This window comes from Narcine bancroftii, chromosome 4, assembly GCF_036971445.1.
Source record: "Narcine bancroftii isolate sNarBan1 chromosome 4, sNarBan1.hap1, whole genome shotgun sequence".
NCBI lineage: Eukaryota > Metazoa > Chordata > Chondrichthyes > Torpediniformes > Narcinidae > Narcine > Narcine bancroftii.
Window position 1 is genome coordinate 194,270,359 of NC_091472.1, and position 20,650 is coordinate 194,291,008.

The window sequence follows — 20,650 nt, forward strand, 5'->3', positions numbered from 1 at the left end:
ATGCTGTGCAGCTACTGTACCACACACTGATGCAGCCAGACAGGGCGCATGGATTCCCCTTGTATAGGATTCCTTTGCAAACGAACAGAGGCTGAGCTGCTTTCATTTGGAGATGAGCTTCAACCAGCTCTTTGAACCAAATGCTATGGCAGTTGTCTCTGTTACTGAACACCAACCCCCCCTTCCCCTTCTCCGTGCTTTGGACACAGCCTTATATGCTCTGAACCAATGCACAGGCTGATCACCCCTCCCAAGCCCATCTGATCCAGTAGGATCCATTGTCTGTTGAAACTTGGCGGCTTGGCTTTTCTCAGCCCCCGTTCCCGCAGTGGCACCGATTCCAGTTGACTTCAGGATGCGCCTTCTTCTCCCTACTAGGGAGAAGCCATAAGTTGTGGCTATGGGCATTGGGGTTTCTCAGCGCAGGTTCGAATCCTGCCGACTATTCCAAATGTTAAAGTGGACCTGTGAATTCCTGAAAAATGAACACAAATCTAGCTGCCAAGTGCATTATTGTTGCTTTCTTTGCAAAGCTTGAGAACTCTAGCAAGAGGCATTGCCACCTGCAGCTAATCTCACCCCAAGGGAGCCTGGCTCATAAAATGCATATTTATACAGGTACATGATCCTTTATCCTGACATCTAAAATCCAGAAAGCTCCAAAATCCCGTAAAAGGGGAGAGAGGGGGCTGGGCGGCCGGCGCTTGTGGGATGTGGCCAGGCGACCGGAAGGGAGTGGGGTTGGATACAGCAGCACAATTCGGGTGGGCTTTCCAAAATCCAGAAAAATCCGAAATTCGGAACACACTGTCCCCCAAGGGTTCCGGATAAAGGATCATGTACCTATACAGACAAATTTCCAGTTTTCCAGAGTATTCAAACAGACTTTTCCACATAAGTGCACAGTTTTCTACCATCTTTGCCAAATATGGAGTTGTTGTTGTTCTCCAGCTTTAACTTGCTTTTCTACATTTTTTCGACTTTGAGACTCACATTGTCATGGGTGTGGTGTTATTAAAGAAACACCCTGGTGGGACGGCCCCTGTCTTGTGGGCATTAACAAGACTCTTTTGGGTCAGGGGCTGAGTAGGGCTCTGAAGGGAGTTGTTGGAAAGGTCCAAAGTGGGAACCCATTTTAACCAAGGCGCTGAGCCCCCCATTTCTCATCACAGGTTCTCCCACCACAGTGAGCTCAGTGGTTCTACACATGGTGAGGTTTACTCGAGGCATAACTCTCTCTCTATCTCTATCTGTCTCTTTATCTCACTCTCTTTCTCTATCTCACTCTCTTTCTCTCTCTCCCTCTCTCTCTATCTATTTCTATCTACCCCTATCTCTCTCTCTCTCTCTCTCTCTCTCTCTCTCTCCAGTGGCCAAGACGCAGCTGGAGCACGAGCCAGCACTGGCCTCAAGGGGGGTCAGTGCTCAGACCGACCCTTGGAGTAACATCAGGGTGACCCTGGAGGACCAGCCACTTTGGCAGAAGTTTCACCAGATCGGCACCGAGATGATCATCACCAAGGCTGGCAGGCACGTCTCCCTCGACGACCGGCGGCCACCTGGGTGGGGCGGCGAGGGGAGAGGGAGAAGGGCGGAATGGAAGAGGGAGGGAATCACAAGGAGGAGAGGGATGCTGGTGGCCTTTGTGATCCTCTGTCGTGGGAAGATGCAGCCTGGTGTCCCTCCTCAGGCCAGGACCTGATGGACAGTGAAATGCAGCCTGCCAGAGGGCCTCGAGCTGTCCCCTGCACAGAGCAAAGTTCTCTGCCTCCCTGGGACAGCTGTCTGGGGAGTAGTGACTGCATGCTCTGCTCCAAGCCCTTGCCGTGGATCAGAGTCAATAGCAGAAGGCCATTCAGCACTTTGAGCCTGCCAATAACATCATTGCTGATCATGTGACTTCAATCACCTGTCAGCCATAAGGGCCACATCTAACTCCCTTCTGAATAAATCCAATAAACCAGCCTCAACAACTCTGTACGGCAGGGAGTTCCACAAGTTCACAACACTCTGAGTGAAGAGCTTTCCCCATCTCAGTCATAAATGGCTTCCCCCTGGTCCTTAGACTGTGACCCCTTCTTCAAGTAATGCCCAACTTTTTTTTTAATTTAAATTTAAAATTTTTATTTTTAAATTTAGACAGTAACAGGCCATTTTGGCCCACAAGATTGTGCCACCTAATTTAGACCTGATTAACATACACTCCCGGGTATGTTTCCAGTGGTGGGAGGAAACCGGAACCCCCGGGAAAACGCACGCAGTCATGGGGAGAATGTGCAAACTCCTTACAGACAGCACAGGATTCGAACCCCAGTCCCGATCGCTAGCACTGTAAAGGCGTTGCGTTAACTGCTGCACCAGCTGTGCCACCCGGGAGCATTCTTCCTGCATCTGCCAACCCTCTCCGGTCCTTCTCTGCCTCATCTCCCTGTGCCTTGTGCTGCTTCAGGTAAATCTCCCCACAGTCACCTCAGAGGAACAAGATCCGGACCCAACACCCTCCCTTCTCATAACTGGGGGCGTAGGCACCACAAATTACTCCAGTGGGCTTACAACCTAGAACAGAACAGGGTGGCATGGTTGGCGTAGCGGACAGCACAACGCCTTTACAGCGCTAGTGATCGGGACCACGGTTCAAATCCAGCACTGTCTTTAAGAAGTTTGTACGTTCTCCCCAGGGGCTCCAGTTTCCTCCCGCCGTTCAAAATGTACCGGGGGGTTGTAGGTCAATTGGGTGTAAATTTGGCAGCACGAGCTTGTGGGCCGAAAGGGCCTGTTACTGTGCTGTATGTCTAAACTTACATTTTAAAAAATTTCAAATAAAACATTTAAAATTTAAATAGTAGGAACAGGCCCTTAAGCCCACGTGTCTATGCTGGACATGATGTCCAAATCAAATTAAAACGCTGCTGCTTTTCCCTGATAGATATCCCTCCACCCCCTTCATACATGTGCTTATCTAGAAGCCTCTTTAACACTTCTATTGTAGCAGCCTGCACAACTACTTCACACAGCTCATTCCAGTCACCCACTGCCCCTTATGTAAAATAGCACGTCTACCTTAAACTTCCTCTCCCTCACCTTAAACCCACCACCTCCAGTGGGTGACACTTTTGCCCTGGGGAAAAGAAACCGACTATCCGCCCTATCAATGCCTCACAGGCCTATGACAGGCATAGGTAAGATAGAGGTAGGGAAGTTGTTTCCATTGGCAAGGGAGACTTGAACTAGGGGACATTACCTCAAGTTCTAGGGTAGTCACCTCTATTCCTCCTCCCACAGAGAAAACAACACTTTGTCCAACCTCTTCTAATAGTTCACAGCCTCTAAACCAGGCAGCCCCCTCCACCACAATCAACTCTGCGCTCACCCGCATCCCTTCCATTTCCCGCTCATCTGCCCTGGTCCCCTCTCCCCCCAGACTCGAGAAGCATAGAATCCTCCTTATCCTCACCCACCACCCCACCAGCCTCTGCATCCAACACATTATCCTCTGGGATTTCCACCACCTACAACAGGATCCCACCACCACACTACAGGCCAGTCGCTTGGGTTTCAGGGAGAGTGGGGGGGGGGGTGGTGGGGGTGGAGAGAACATTGGGAGGGGCGGACAGGACTTGCTCATCAGCGGCCCGCACTCTTTCCCACAGGAGGATGTTCCCCCAGTGCAAGGTCAGTGTTTCGGGCCTGGCGCCTTTCTCCCGGTACATGATCATGGTGGACCTGGTTCCTGCTGATGGCATGCGGTACAAGGTGAGACCAGAGGGCCGGCCACCGGGAATACGGATCTGTGTCACTGCTGGTGAACATCTCCGTGAGGGAACCTGGGAGGAGGATGCCCACACACACAGAGACCTCTGCCGCACCGCCATCGAGCCGTGTGCCTGGGCTCTGTGTATCTCACTCTCTGTCTTTCTCTCACCCTCTCTTCCCCTCCCCCCCACTGCAGTGGTACAAGGATCAGTGGGGAGTGGCGGGCAAGGCAGAGCCCCAGCCTCCATGTGTCACCTACATCCACCCAGACTCCCCAGCCTTGGGCAGTCATTGGATGAAGCAGCCGGTTCATTTCCGCAAGCTGAAGCTCACCAACAACACACTGGATCAGTCCGGACATGTACGTGGCCTTTGCCTGCTCCCCGAGGGCTCTCCGTGCGGACCTAAACCCCCAGTCACTGGATGTGGGCACTCTGAATGTGCCGATTGCCAAACCCTGCAACCCACCCTGGTCTCATCCTGTCCAGACATTTTGGAACAATCCTTCCTTTCAGTGCCCAGACCCTAAATTACCCAGGCCATTCTGTCCCTCCTGTAGGTCAGTCCCCTCATTTCCCTAATCCCCCTCATTCTCCAGTCCCCCTTGTTCACCAGTCCCCATTTCCCATGCCATTCCCCAATCCCCCTCATTCCCCAGTTCCTCATTCGCCAGTCCTTGATTCCCCAGTCCCTCGTTCCCTCATTCCCCAGATCCTCATTCCCCACTCCCCCTCATTCCCCAGTTCCTCATTTACAGCCCCTCATTCCCCACTGCCCCTGTTCCCCAGTCCCTCATTCCCCACTCCCCCTCATTCCCCAGTTCCTCATTTACAGCCCCTCATTCCCCACTGCCCCTGTTCCCCAGTCCCTCATTCCCATCCCCCTCATTCCCCAATCCCTCGTACCCAAGTCCACATCATTCCCCAGTCCCCAGCCTCACCATTCCCCATTCCCCCATTCTCAGTCCCCCTCATTCCCCAGTCCTTCATTCCCATCCTTTGTTCCCCAGTCCCTCGTTCCCCAGTCCCCTTCATAACCCAGACCTTTGTTCTCCAGTCCCTCATTCCCAAGTCCTCGTTCCCTAATCTCCCTCGTTCCCCAATCCCCTTATTTCCCCAATCCCCTTTGTTCTCCAATCCCCCTCTTTCCCCGTCCACCTCTTTCCCCAGTCCCCCTCTTTCCCCAGTTCCCCTTGTTCCCCAGTCCCCCTCTTTCCCTGGTCCCCCTCTTTCCCCCAGTTCCCCTCATTCCCCAGTTCCCCTTGTTCCCCAGTCCCCCTCTTTCCCTGGTCCCCCTCTTTCCCCCAGTTCCCCTCATTCCCCAGTCCCCCCATTCCCCAGTCCTCCCATTTGCCAAGTCCCCCATTTCCCAGTCCCTATCATCCCCATTCCCCCATTCCCAAGTCCCCCTTGTTCCCCAATCCCTCATGTTCCACAGTTCCTCATTCCTAGTCTCTCATTCCCCAGTCCTCCTCGTTCCTCAGTTCTCCTTGTACCTGACCCTGTCTTTCAAATCACCCTGCATTCTATACATAGACCCTTACCCTATACGGTGCTGTGTGTCAGATTATGCTGCCCTCCATAGACAGACCCTGACCCTATACGGTGCTGTGTTTCAGATTATGCTGCACTCCATGCACCGTTACCAACCACGTTTCCACATTGTGCAGGAGGAGAATCCCTTCGGCGTACGATGGAGCATCTCCCAGACCTTTGCCTTCCCAGAGACCGTCTTTATGGCAGTCACGGCGTACCAGAACGAGAAGGTGAAGCTCCGCATCCCACCCAGCTCATCCCACTGTACCTGGTGGACCAGCTAGTCCAGGGTCACTGACCAGTGGGGACAGGAGGGAGTGCATTTACAACCAGCTGGGTTTAGTCAGGGTCACAGACAGACCGGTGGGGACAGCAGGTAATGACTGTACAACCAGACAGGTTTTGAGTTAAACCACAATGCTGGAGAAACTCAGCAAGTCAATGGAAAGGAGACAAGGGATGGGGAAGGGAGGCAGAACAGGGAATGGGCCAGCAGAAACTGGAGAAATCGCTTTATGCCATCTGGTTGGAGAGTGCCCAGACGTAATATTAGGGATGGGGAAGGGAGGGAGAATGGGGAGTCAGTAGTAACAAGTCACGTGTGCGTGTGAGTTGACTGGGGCTTGTCTCAGGTTACAGCGACAGGGAAGGGTTTGCAAGGTTCAGTGTGAGGCAAGGTGAGTGCTCTGGTGGGTGTGACGCTCCTGGATGCTCTTACTCTGGACCACCCTGGAGCGTCTCCCACACCGACCGCTCGGCACACCTCACTGCTCTAGAGATCTGGCTTCAATCCCACCCTCGGCTGCTGTCTGCAGAATTTGCAGGTATACTGTGTGGTTTACCCCCCCCCCCCCCCCCCCCATTAACCATATAACCATATAACCCATATACAGCACAGAAACAGGCCAGTTTGGCCCTTCTAGTCCATGCCAAGCATCTTCACCCACCTAGTCCCATTGACCCATACCCACCCCATAACCTTCCACACCTCTCTTGTCCATATACCTTTCCAACTTTTCCTTCAATATTAAAATCAACCCCACATCTACTACTTTGGCCGGAAGCCAACACCCTCTGAGTGAAGAAAGTCCCCCTCATGTTTCCCCTAAACTTTTCCCCCTTCAATCTCAATTCATGTCCCCTTATTTGAATCTCCCCCAGTCTCAATGGAAAAAGCCTGTCCACATTTACTCTATGTGTCCCCCTCATAATTTTAAAAACCTATCAAATAACCCCTCTATCTTCTATTTTCCAGGGAATAAAGTCCAACCTGTTTAACCTTTCCCTGTAACTCAAACCCTAAAATCCAGACAACATTCTTGTACATCTCCTCTGCACTCTCTCTATTCTGTTTATATCCTTCCTATAATTGAGCGACCAAAACTGCACACAATATTCCAAATTTGGCCTCAACATGACATCCCAACTCCTGTACTCAATACTCTGATTTATGAAGGCCAACAACATACCAACTGTTTTCACCACCCAATCTTCATGTGACTCCACTTTCAGGGAATTGTGTACCAGAATTCCTAAATCCCTTTGTTCTACTGCACTCCTCAATTGTCTACCATTTACCATGTATGACCTTTGCTGATTAGTCCTACCAGAATGTACCACCTAACACTTCTCAGTATTAAACTCCATCTGCCATCTTTCAGCCCACTCTTCTAGCTGTCCTATATCCCACTGCAAACTTTGATAACTTTCTTTGCTGCCCACAACACCACCAAACTTCATATCATCTGCATACTAGCTAATCCAATTTAACATCCAATCATCCAGATCATTAATATATAGGACAGACGACAATGGACCCAGTACTGATCCTTGAGACACTCCACTAGTCACTGGCCTCCAATTTGACAAACAATTTTCCACCACTACTCTCTGGCATCGCCTATCCAACCATTGTTGAATCCATTTCACTGCATCATCATTAATATCTAATGCTTGAATTTTCCTAACTAACCTCTTATGTGGAACCTTGTCAAAGGCCTTACTAAAGTCCATATAGACAACATCCACACCCTTCCTCTTCTTAGTAACCTCCTCAAAAAATTGTATAAGCTTTGTTAAACATGATCTACCACGCACAAAACCATGTTGACCTCTCCTAATCAGTCCCTGTCTATCCAAATAATTGCACCTCTGAGAACACTCTCCATTCATTTACCCATCACTGACGCCAGACTCACAGACCTAGGTTTACTTTTTTTAAATAGTGGAACAACATAAGCTAACCCTCCAATCCTCCGGCACCACCCCTATGGCCAGCGGCATTTTAAATATTTCTGTCAGATCCCCCACTATTTGTACACTAACCTCCCTCAGGTTCCTAAGTAATATCTTGTCAGGACCCAGAGATTTGTCCACCTTTATTCTCTTTAAAATAGCCAGTACTTCCTCCTCATTAATCTGTATATCTTCCATGGCCTCATTACTAGTTTTCCTTACTTCATAACCACATAAGAGGTTACAAGGAGTGTCAAAGACATTAGAAAGGCTAAAAGGAGATATGAGGCTGCTTTGGCAGGCGAAGTAAAAATAAATCCAATAAATTCTTAAATGCAAAAAAAAGTGAGGGATAAAATTGGGCCCCTTGAGGATGGAGGGGGAAAGTCAGAAGAGATGGGGGAAATTTTAAATTATTTTTTTCTTCCATATTCACGAAGGAAAAGAATACTGAGTTGGGTGAAGTAAGGAAAATTAGTAATGAGGCCATGGAAGATATACAGATTAATGAGGAGGAAGTACTGGCTATTTTAAAGAGAATAAAGGTGGACAAATCTCTGGGTCCTGACAAGATATTACTCAGGATCCTGAAGGAGGTTAGTGTACAAATAGTGGGGGCTCTGACAGAAGTATTTAAAATGCCGCTGGCCATGGGGGTGGTGCCAGAGGATTGGAGGGTTAGCTCATGTTGTTCCACTGTTTAAAAAAAATAAAGCTAGGTCTGTGACTCTGACGTCGGTGGTGGGTAAATGAATGGAGAGTGTTCTTGGAGATGCAATTATTTGGATAGACAGGGACTGATTAGGAGAGGTCAACATGGTTTTGTGCAAGGTAGATCATGTTTAACAAATCTTATACTCCTTGTACTCCTCAAGCACCTCATCTATTCTCTGTTGTCTAGACCTGTTGTACATGTCCCGCTTCCTCCAAACCTCATTCCCAATATCTTTTCAAAGCCAAGGCTCCCTATAATTCCTAACCTTTCCTTTAATCCTCACAGGGACATACCGACCCTGTACTCTCAAACTTTCCCCTTTGAATATCCTCCATTTATCTGTTACATCCTTCCCAGAAAATAAATGATCCCAATCCACACCCTCTAAATCCTTTAACATCTTATTGAAATTAGCCTTGTTCCAATCAAGAATCTCAGCCCAGCCCTATCCTTCTCCAGAATTAACCTAAAACTAATAGTATTATGATCATTAGACTCAGTGTTCCCCAACACAAACCTTTGTCACCCGACCTATCTCGTTCCCGAATAGGAGATCCAATACTGGCCCCTCTGAGTTTGTTCTTCGTGTATTGATTTAGAAAACTTTCCTGAACACATATGACAAACTCCAACCCATCCAGCCCTTTTACAGTATGGGTGGAAAGTTAAAAATCTCCTCCAATCATCACCTTATGTTTATAACACATATATGCTATCTCCTTAGAAATGTTCTCCTCTAATTCCCTCTGTCCATTAGTGTTTTCATGCCTTTCCCATTCCTCAATTCCACCCAAATAGCCTCACTAGATGAGCCCTCCGATCTACCCTGCCATAGAACCGCTATAATGTTTTCTCTAACAAGCAGTGTGACTCCTCCACTTTTTATGCCCCCTGTTCTATCACGCCTCAAGCGACGAAACTCTGGAATATTTAGCTGCCAATCATCCCCCTCCTGCAACCAAGTTTCACTGATGGCTACAATATCATGTTTCCATTTGTTAATCCATGCTCTAAACTAATCCACCTTTCTTACAATGTTTCTTGCTGTGAAATAGATAGACTTGAGAGAATGTCCCCCATATAAACTCCTTTGATTACCATCTACTATTACCAGCCAGCAACCCCCCCCCCACCACTATTAACTTTAACATTCTTGTTTGTCTCTCACTTCAAATGTAGGTGTTCTTCTACCCTAATCCCCTCATTCTCATTCAGATTCCCACCCCCCCTGCCAAACTAGTTTAAACCCTCCCCATCAGATCTAGCAAACCAGCCTGCCAGGACATTGGTCCTCCTCCAGTTCAAGTGCAGCCCGTCTGTTCTCCCACATCGTAAAGGTAGATGGACTATTAGATGTATTTAAGACAGAGATTGATAGGTTCTTGATTAGCCAGGGCATCAAAAGTTATGGGGTGAAGACCGGGCAGTGGGGCTGAGTGGGGAAGTGGGTCAGCTCCTGATTAAATGGCAGAGCCAACACAATGGCCTGAACAGCCTAATTCTGCGCCTATGTCTTATGGTCCTATTTGATGGGATTTCCCTGATGGACAGCATAGATTTGATGGGCAGAATGGGTTCCCTGGATGTATGAGAAGTAGAGATGCTGGACGTGGGGGCACAGGCACTGTTGACCTGCGATCGTCGATAGGGCTGTACGGTCAGCATATCGGTTAGCGTGACACTATTTCAACACCAGCCACCCACGTTCAAATCCACTGCTGTCTGCAAGGACTTTGTACATTCTCCCCGTGACCTGCGAGGGTTTCCACCGGGCACCCATGTTCCCTATGACGTTCCAAAGACGTATGAGGAGAATAGATTATGGTGTATTTGGGTGACATGGGTTCGTGGGCCGGTAGGGCTTGTTACCAAGTTGTATCTTGAAATTAAAATTAATTTTAAATCTCAAATTCATTGCAGATCACCAAACTGAAGATTGATCACAATCCATTCGCCAAAGGGTTTCGGGAGGTTGGCTACAATAATAGAAGGTACAATCTGACTCGTTATGTGTGCACTGAGGTTCATACATCAGGTGTTGGATGTCCTTGGACTGCATAGGCCGTGTTAGTGCAAGTCAGATTGCATACAACCCTGAGATCCTGTTTCCTGTGGGCCAGGCAGAATTCCACTTGTTGGTAGTGCAAGAAAAAATGTAATTGACGTATAGATGTAAACAAATAAAGGCAAACAAACTGCCTGTGCATTATAGAGAGAAAAATAATCACATAGGTGCCTGATACCATGTAATGTGGTCAGAATCGGCCCAACTTGCCCACACTGACCAAAATGTCCCACCCATACTAGTCCCACCTGCTTGCGTGTGGCCCATATCCCTCTAAACATATCCTGCCCATTAATCCATCCAATCTTTTTCTAGAAACATTGCAATAGTCCCTGCCTCAACCATCTCCTCCGCTAGCCTTCTCAACCTCTTCCCCGAGTCCTGGGCACACTGTCATAAGTCGTCTCTGCACTCTCTCCCTATGCCCACCACTCACTGTGTGAAAACATTACCCCTCAGGTTCCTGTTAAGTCTCTCCCCCTCACTTAAACCTCTGTCCTCTAGTTACCGATCCCCTTACTCTGGGCAAAAGATGCCCTGCGTTCACCCAATCTATTCCCCCCTGAGATAGTGTACCCCTTCTCTGAGATCACCCCTCTTCTTCCAAGGAAGAAAGCCCTAGCCTTCTCACCTCTTCCTAAAGCTCAGGTCCCCTAGTCCTGTTCACACTGTTGTAAGTTGTCTTTGCACCCTCTCCAACTCAATGAACATGGGAGGGGGACATGGTGGGGAGTGAGAAACAGAAGCTAGGAGGAGATGGGAGGAAGAGGCAGAGGGCTGAGGAAGGCATACCCTGAGAGAAGGGCAATTGATCAGGTTTGAGGACCTGGCAAGTGCAAAGGGACCCCGGGGAGGAGCTTGGGGACTGTGCAGATTCCTCCAAAAAAGGGGATGATCGTAGGAGAGTTTCCCCAGCTGTGTTCTGGCATGGGTGCCAGTGATTGGGCTGGGGTTGGAGGTGGGCAGTGGGACCTGTTGCCAGGGGATTCTGTGCAGGCAGTGGGTCACAGTTGGGAGCACTGTTCCCTCTAATCTGTACACGTGTGCACACGCATATATGTTTTGTGGCCAGTGCACAAAGGAAATTAATGTGTGCACAAAAGGTTAGTTACCTAAAATAATTTAGCAATTAATAATTATACTTACTGAAAATAACCTCTTAGCTAAGAACGAGTTAAACAAGTAGTTGTATTACATTAAAACATGCCAATAAAGTTTTATTAGCCACAAGAGATGGACTGTGCCAAAATTTCCTTGAAACAATTTCAAGTTAACATTTGCACAACCATTCAGTGCCCACATACTTTTGTCACAGGGAAAAATTTGCACAACATAAGATTTTTGAACACACTGACTACTGACAATTAGAGGGAACATTGGTTGGGAGATGGTGACGAACGGGCCTGACCCCCCTGCTGACTGCAACCACTCCTTCATCAGGCAGCGGACAGTGAGGAACCAGTTGTGTCAGACCCCCATTGAGAAGCGGCCAAGGATGGAGACGGGCAACACCGACATGGCGGTGGCTCTGGAGCAGGGCCAGGCCGGTGAGTAAAGGGGCCTAAGTTCAGAATTGGGCCTGAAGGGGTGGGGGGAGGGGAGGATGGACGACAGGGAGGGGAGCATGAGGGTTTCTGCCTAATCCGGGGGCTTGGCCAGAGGGTGGGTGCAGGGAGGTTTCCCTCGTGGGAAGTCTACGAGGGGGCAATATCAGAGGGCCGGGGGTTAAGCAGGCCCAGCGCATGGGGGAATGAGGAGGTGCTTGCTCACAAGGATGCCAGTTCAATGCTATCTGTGTGAAGTTTGCATGTTCTCATGCAGAACCAGGTGAATTGGCTGCTGTAAGTTGCCTCTCATGTGTGGGGGAGTGGTAAATTGGGGTGCAGAGGGTAAGGGTCCACAAATGGATATAGGAGCTATGAGATCCGGCAGAGGCTCGATGGATAGAATGGCCTTCATAAGCACAGCACAATTCTGCTAGCAAGACTGCACAGGGAGGGATGTGTTGAAATGTGGGTAACTGGGACCACGGGGAATGCTGGGAGGATGAAGGGGTTGTCGGGGTTGGGGAGGTAATACTGGGAGAGTGACATTGTAGGGAGCATTAGTGTGTGCTGGGCTAAGGCAAAGAGGGGAAATTTGGGTGAGTTTTTGACAGATTCAGACAGGGCAACCGGACAAGTTCCAATTAGTGCCTCGGGATGGGATGAGGTGAGATGTGTGACCATGTGACAGAGGGCCGGCTGCAGGGAGGACATGAGAGGTGGGAGGTAGAGCAAGGGTAAAGACAGACCGGGAAGACTCAGGGGAGGGGGTGATGTGCTGCTGAGATAGCAGGTGAGGGTGTAATTTGAGGATAGGAAGGGAACTGGAGGAAGCCAGCTGTTGGGATTTTGGGTCCAGTCCTCTACCATTGGCTGATACCCTGCCTGATGGTGGTTTACTGTGGGATCACCAACCTGCTATTCCTTCCATCTCACGGTGCCTTCGTGTCACCAATCCTCCCTACAGATACTGGAAAGCCTCTCGGAGAAGCAAGCAAAGTGGGAGTGTGCAGACAGAAGGAGAACGTCATTCACACGGAGAACCCGGTGCGCTGGTACTTCCAGCGGGAAGAGGAAAAGCAGGAGTGCCCGGTACCCCCCAATGCCCCTCGCCCCAGAGAGGAAGGCAGCGGTGCCGCTGGGCAGCCTCATGCAGCCACCACTCTCCCGTTCCTGCTCCACGGGTAAGGAGAAACTCTGGCAGGCACTGCTCATGCTGGGGTGCTGCAGTGTTGGGGGTCAAAGATCAGCCCTGGAGGGTTAAGAGGGGAAGCTGTCACTCCAACCTTGTGGCCCATGGACCTGGTGTTCAGGTGGGGCGTCTGCCAGCCACTGACACTGGACAACAATTTTTTTTTCAAAAGGTTTGCTTCCTGTTTAGAAAAAATTGGAGATTATGATAGATAACTTTAAGATGAACACAAAGATAATTTCAGATTTCAGAATCGGAATTTATTGTTATGAACCAGTCATGAAATTCGTTATTTTGTGGCAGAATCACAATGTAAACATTTATATAATCACCTTACAAAATAAATAAAAATAGTGCAAGGAAAAGAAAAAGTCAAAGTGAGGCCGTGTCTTTGGTTCATTGATTATTTGGGAATCTGATGGCAGCGGGGAAGAAGCTGTCCTTGTGCCGCTGGGTGCTCGTCTTTAGACTCCTGTACATTTTCCCCGATGGGAGCAGAGTGAAGAAGGCATAGCCTGGGGGGTGGGGGTCTTTGAGGAGAGAGGCTGCTTTTTTAAGACCCTGCCTCGTGTCGATGTCCTCGATGGAGTGAAGTCTGGTGCCTGTGATGTCGCAGGCCGAGTTCACAACCCTCTAGGGTTTATTCTTGTCCTAAGAGTTGGCACCTCCATACCAGGCAGTGATGCAACCAGTCAGAATGCTCTCCACGGTTCATCTGTAGAGGATTTTGAGAGTCTTCAGTGACATACTGAACCTCCTCAAACACCTCACAAAGTATAGCTGCTGGCATTGCATCAACATGGAGGCTCCAGGACAGATCCTCACAATATTGGCACCCAGGAATTTGAAGTTCTTGATCCTCTCCACTGTTGACCCTTTGATGAGAACTGCGTCGTGTTCCCCCGATTTCCTCCTGAAGCCCACAATCTGAAGTGGAACATAATAAATTAAAGAGATACTGGGTAGGGCACGTAGCAGCAGCATCACATAATTCAAAAGCTAGAGGTTTAGCTATATTAATGAATAAAAATGTACCAGTCAAAATAGAGGAGGAAATAATACCTCCAGCAGGGAGGTATGTAATGATAAAGTGTCAGATATATTCAGAATTTTGGAATTTGCTCAATATATATGCACCTAATGAAGAGGATCAAAAGTTTATGCAAGATATCTTTTTGAAGATTGTAGGGGAATATATTGATAGGAGGGAACTTTAACCTTAATTTGGACCCAAAGGTGGATAAAACTGGACAAAAGACTAGCAAAAAGAACAAAGTAGCCAAATTTATGGTTAAATCAATGAAGGAAATGAAACTTTTGGATATATGGAGGAGGAATACTCATATTATTCGAGTAGGCATAAAACATACTCAAGGATTGGCCTGTTCCTGTTGTCACCCCATATCCAAGGGAGAGTTAGGAAAACGGAATATAAAGCTAGATTGTTATCAGATCACTCACCTCTGTTATTAGCAATAGAACTGGAGGACATCCCACCAAGAACATATAGATGGAGATTAAACTCCATGCTACTTAAAAGACAGGAATTTAGAGAATTTATTGAACGCCAAATTAAAATGTACTTTGAAATAAATACGGAATCAGTGAAAGACAAATTTAAATTATGGGATGCAATGAAAGCCTTCATCAGAGGGCAGATAATAAGTTATGTAACTAAGATGAAAAAGGACTACAGTCAGGAAATAGAACAGCTTGGAAAGGGAAATAGTAAGTACAGAAAAAGAACTAGCAACAAGGGAAGATACAACAAAAAGAAGAAAATTGGCGGACAAAAATATAAAATACGAAACACTACAAATGTATAAGGTGGAGAAGAACATAATGAAAATAAAGCAGAAGTATTACAAGCTAGAAGAAAAAACACACAAAATATTAGCCTGGCAACTTAAAACAGAACAAGCTAAAAGAACTGAAGTCCACAATCATCTTCTTGGATTTGCTAAAGTTAAGTGCAAGGTCGTTGTTGTAACACCACTCAACGAGCTGATCTATCTCCCTTCTGTACGCTTCCTCATTGCTGTCTGTGATTCTGCCGTCAACCATGGTGTCATTGGCAAATTTATAGTTAGCATTTGCTGTGTCAAGTAGGAAATTGGAGAATCTTTAAATTGACTTTTATTGAATTTAGCATGTTTAATTGCATAATGATGCTGACACGTTATGAGTTCAACTGATCTAAAAATGTTTTGCCACTGATTTTCGTTTGAACTCTGCATCTGATGCCTGTGTGTCAGTGCCCAAAAATAGCCAGTAATGATGGATTCCAGTTGCCTTGATACAACTTTTCCATGGTTGCAATGTCCTGATGAAACCTTTCACCATGTTCATCACTGACTGCACCAAGATCAGCAGGGAGTCTCATGTAATCATCTGAATGCAGGGCTGGGGTTGGATTCTACTACAGCAGCAGGATGTTCAACAAGCCCATTTGACAGTAGGATCGGACACACTGCATTTGCCTCAACAAATCATTTGCTGGAGGAATGTAGTCCCCTGAGTCCCCACATCCGCATTCCCCTGTGTCCCCACATCTGTATTCTCCTGTGTCCCCGTATCTGCATTCCATGTGTCCACACATCTGCATTCTCCTGTGTCCCCACATCTGGATTCCACTGTGTCCCCACATCTGCATTCCCCAGTGTCCGTACATCTTCATTCTCCTGTCCCCACATCTACATTCCATTTGTCCACAAATCTGCCTTCCATTTATCCACACATCTGCATTCCCCAGTGTCCCCACATCTGGATTCCACTGTGTTCTCACATCAGCCCCACTTCCTGGCCTGCTCCCCAAAACATTTGATGACCGGCGAATCAAGAACTTATTAATTTCTACCTTAAATAAACCAAATGATCTGTTCTCCTCAACTGCCTTCGGCCACACATACCACAGATTCACAACCCCTGGCTGAAGAAATACCCACACATTCCTGTTCTAAGTGGATGCCCTTCAATCCTGTCCCCTCTTGTCCTAGACTCTTCCAGTACTCTGTCCATATCTTTGAATATTCAAAATATTTCAATGAGATCCCTCTCATTCTCCTCAATTTCAATACTTGTCCTAGACCAGTGGTTCTCAACCATTTTTTCCCCAAAAAAACGTACACCCCACCATTAGCGGAAAAAAATTTAGATATTCAAAAGAAGTTTTAATTAAATCATTTACTGGAACACATATTTCATATTCAACTACTACTCCAATATATCAACCATCTAAAACACACATTCAATAATTGTTGTCACTTCAGTGGAACCTTTGCCCCTGATGCTGGCTGCAGATTTTTGATTCGAGGGACCATTTTTTGTTAGTTTTAACCTTAAATCTCCACGTTTTGTAATTTCCAGTTGGTTTCTCTTAGCTTGTAGCAAATCACTAACAGCACTGAAGCTAAATTCTACTAAATAAGACAATGGAAAATGTATCAATTGTTTATTTTCGATCTCATTAAACGGCCACATCATAGTTCCTTTCACTTTGATCAGAATTTTTGCAGATTCATCATGTTGCAACTCAGATAACTCCTCTTGGTATTGCACTGGAACTTTAGTTAAGTCTACCATCAATGGCTGAGTTAACCAAGAAGGAAAATCCATTGCCTTTAAATCACAAAATCTATCATTGAAGTCGGTAACCAACATTTTCAAATCAGTTACCTCAAACTTATTCAACCAATAGAATTGACTGAAATTTCTTGCAGAAATATTCCTTTGGCATAATTCTAGAAGAGTTAGGAATCCAAATATCTTTGTTTTTGCATCAACAAGCATCATATTTGCTACTTGGAGTGGCTTGTTCAATGTACTTAAATTTCTCAAAAATGTCCATCAGGTAACTCACATAAGCTTTGCCAAGAGCTTCATTTCAGGTTTGTCCTTCAAAAACTCGCTGAGGAGATCAAACAGTTCCATAAACCTTTTGAAGCAGTTTCCCTTTGACAACCACCTTACTTCAGTGTGAAGCAATAATCTCATATGTTATGCATTTTTATTGACCCAAAACTGCTTAAACAGACGTTCACATTTGGCATTAGCTTTGATGGCATTGATACACGATCACAGAATGCGGCATCTCATGTAGAACGGGGAAAACTTACTTGGCAACTACGTTTTCTCAGTAGATAACACAATGCACAACCAACATGTTTGGATTTTCATCCTTCATTAATTTTAAACACCCTATTTTTTTTTACCCATTAGAGCAGGTGCACCATCTGCAGCACAAGATATAATGTTTCCTTTTGGTATTTCATTTTCATCCAAATAATTTTTGAGCATTTTGAAGATATCAACTGCGGTAGTGGTTGTTTCCAATGATTCACAAAACATCTCTTCTTGAAACCCTTCCTGATCAACGTACCTCACGTATGCCGATAGCAGAGCTTCACTGTCCCATACGGTAGATTCATCCAGTTGTATTGAAAACTTTTGTGATTTCAACTTCTCAATTAACTGTTTTTCAACATCTTGACCCATGTGATCTATTCTGTTGCAGACAGTCCTATTACTCAATGGCATTGATCAGACATGTTTGTCATCCTTTTGCAGAACTGTTTTGAGAAACAATGATATTGCAAGTTTAATCAGTTCCTCCATAATCGTATGATACTTCCTATGTTTTGCTGTCAGCAGAGAAATTTCATAGCTAGCTTCAAGGGTATGATTTAGGGCTGTAGTTTGGGCAGCGAATAATGAAGGAATTTTTGATCTATTTTCAAACTTCTCTTTCAGTAATTTAAAATATTCCAATTTTGAATTAAATATGGTTAAGATGTTTTACCCTCAAATGAACTTCAAGATGGCCTGCTTTCATTGATTCGTTTGTCAAAGTCTGTTGGCATAATAGGCAAAAAGGTACACATTCATCATGTACAGCAGAAATAAACCCAAACTTCAAAAACTCCACTGAATGCGGCATTCAGAAATGACCTGAAATGAACCTTTTGCTTGCTTGGTCTGCTCATTTTGAATATACAACAGCGCGAGCTACTGAAACAGATTAATACAACAGCGCGAGCTACTGAAACAGATTAATACAACAGCGCGAGCTACTGAAACAGATTAATACAACAGCGCGAGCTCCCTGAAACAGATTAATACAACAGCGCAAGCTCCCTGAAACAGATTAGTACAACAGCTCGAACTCTCTGAAACAGATTAGTACAACAGCGCGAACTCCCTGAAACCGATTAATCAATATTTTATTATGTCTTAGAATTGGAAAAATGTAATAAAAGTAATGATTGGGTCAAAGGAAGAATACTGACCATAAGAAAACGTGAAAAAAAACACTAGCGCGGTTTCTGACATTTTTTTCTTGCAGAGAGTACATCAAAACTGCGCCAGCCTCGTGCTTTACTCTCTGGGTTCCCTATTCTTTTCCAATGTTGCGTCCCCCTTTCCCACCCCCCCCACCCCCCCATCAATACGTTAGTGCACAAAGATACATCCAGATACAGGTCTCACTCAGTACTGACCTGAGAAAGTAAAGGGTTGTGGACGGAGACATGATAGTTGAGATCATTTGGAATGAATAATACTCAGACCGTTCAGAAAAAAATATAATTATAATGTTAACCAAGGATAACAAAAGTTAAAATAAGAGAAACAATGGAGAAACATCCAAGAAGCAAAAACTTGTTATGAAAATAAAAAGAACAAAGTGATTTTACGTGGAAGTTACCATGATTGTGTTGTACTGACAATGTTGCCAAGTCACATCTTTCACACCAACATTATGAGTTTATTTTTTCAAACCAACTTTTTAATTATTTCCCAAAATATTCCTACGTCCCACTAAAATATTCTTAAGCCCCATGCCCCACCAAAATATTCACATGCCCCAACAGAGAATTTATGTCCTGGACCCTCCCACCATGAAAGCAACCTTTTGACTCGTGGAACCTAAGCATATATATTGTTGGGATCGGGGGGGGGTGGGTTGTGATGATCTTTGTGGTGCTGCTGGTGAGCTACTGGTATCAAGGTCTGGTGAGGAGGGAATCGTCCGTTGGCCCCGGCCTCATATCTCCTGTTTCCCTTCTCTCCACAGCAACGACCCTTGGTCCACTGCAGGCGCGGAGTACAGAGGGTGCCCTGGAACAGAGCCTCACCCACTCTTGGGTTCATCACCCAGCCTGGAACCCAAGGCCAGCCTGGCAATAGAGGCTCCCGGCAGTTCGCTGCCCACCTGTCGCCTGGCCCAGGACTATTCTGGGGTCTTCAACGTGGCGGTCAGTTCTGCCACCAAGGTGGGGGCGGTTGGCTGCATTTACAGCCACCCTGCGACCTCTTCCACTTCCTGGAATGTTCCCAGGCAGCAGTACAATGAGCTGGCCCCCACTGGCCACTCCTCAGCCCTGGGCACTGACGTGGGCTCCCACAGGGTTCAGAGCTATCCCACTAGTGCTGGCATGGTGGAATGGAGCCCCTACCCCTTGTTCCCATACCCCTGTTGGTGAGGAGGGTGGTCTGGGGTCCTTCCCCCACCTGCCCTGACTGACACACCAATTCCCCAGCCTGCTGGCCATCTGACTCATTTGCTCCCCCCACCCCCCCACCATGCTGAGTGCGGGAGGTCCTGAGTTAACAGACCCCATGTCTCGGATGGCTTGCAGCCTGGCCTGGCTGACATCCCCGGCCCCACCCAGAGGGGCTGCTCCAGCGGCTCCAGTTCCCCTAGGACCCCTCACCCCAAACTCGGTGAGAGGGAGACGCAGATTCCCACCCACACACCACCAGGGACTTGGCTAGGCCCTCTCACTGACTACTCTTTCCAACTGGACTATCCCCCCACCCTCCACCACAGTCTGCATCTACCCTCCTCCACCCTACTCAAGGACTATGCCTTTCTCCCTCAGACCCCATGAATTGCCATTCCCCTCCCCCCTCCCTTATGGATTTCCCCTATCTTCCTCCATTCTCCCCTACCCCACCCACCACCCCACAAACTGCCCGTATCCTTTCCCACCCACCATCCCCACACGGACTGCTCCCACCCTGTCCCATCCTCGGGTACTGCAATTTAGTCCCTCTCTAGGCATGTTGGTCCTGACCTCCAGCCCCTGGCCCTGTGACTGACCCACTGAGTATAAGCTCGGTCAGTGCTGTGGCTTTCTGGAGAGGTGGGTGGGGGGGTGGGGGGGTGATGATTGACGTTCAAGGCCCCTTGCACACACGGAATGTTATTTAATCTTTATCAGCATGTGTCAGGCAGGGGCAGGAGCTGATGTTATACAATTCATTCCACTCATCACTGTGATGCAACTGTTGGAACAGAATTAAACCTTTCCCTAATGCAGTCTTCACCCAAACATGGTCTCTGTTATGGTATGAGAGTGTGGGTCTGGTCTAGGAGTGTGTCTGTCAGTCTGCAACTGGTCAGGGAGTGTGTGTCTGGTTGGGAATGGGTGTCTGAAGTGCCAGTTAATAAAGAAATCGAAGGCAGTGTAGTTAACCAGGAATCATGACTTTTATTAGTAGAAACTAAGTAGTACAATAATGAATGATATTGGTGCATACACAGTTATGGCCAAGGGGAGTGTCTTTAGTGGTAGAGATAATACATGTCCAATGTCAGTAGAGCAGACTAAG

General features: G+C 47.0%; 1 protein-coding gene across 1 annotated transcript; it reads left to right on the forward strand.

Moving 5' to 3' along the window:
• The first annotated feature begins 1,135 nt into the window (after window positions 1-1,135).
• On the forward strand, window positions 1,136-20,346 carry LOC138760018 (T-box-containing protein TBX6L-like). The gene is made up of 8 exons (XM_069930453.1): window positions 1,136-1,530; window positions 3,651-3,753; window positions 3,950-4,114; window positions 5,372-5,518; window positions 10,159-10,229; window positions 11,744-11,850; window positions 12,815-13,031; window positions 19,110-20,346. The coding sequence occupies exons 1-8, from the start codon at window positions 1,208-1,210 to the stop codon at window positions 19,516-19,518; spliced, it is 1,542 nt and encodes a 513-aa protein (XP_069786554.1). The 5' UTR covers window positions 1,136-1,207; the 3' UTR covers window positions 19,519-20,346.
• The last annotated feature ends 304 nt before the right edge of the window (window positions 20,347-20,650 follow it).

Excerpts from the sequence above, each read along its gene's own strand:
- LOC138760018 (XM_069930453.1), top strand. The coding sequence starts at position 1,208 with ATGGTGAGGTTTACTCGAGGCATAACTCTCTCTCTATCTCTATCTGTC. Across the intron at positions 10,230-11,743 it reads GTTGGCTACAATAATAGAAG|GCAGCGGACAGTGAGGAACC; the intron begins GTACAATCTGAC and ends CTCCTTCATCAG. Across the intron at positions 13,032-19,109 it reads CTCCCGTTCCTGCTCCACGG|CAACGACCCTTGGTCCACTG; the intron begins GTAAGGAGAAAC and ends TTCTCTCCACAG.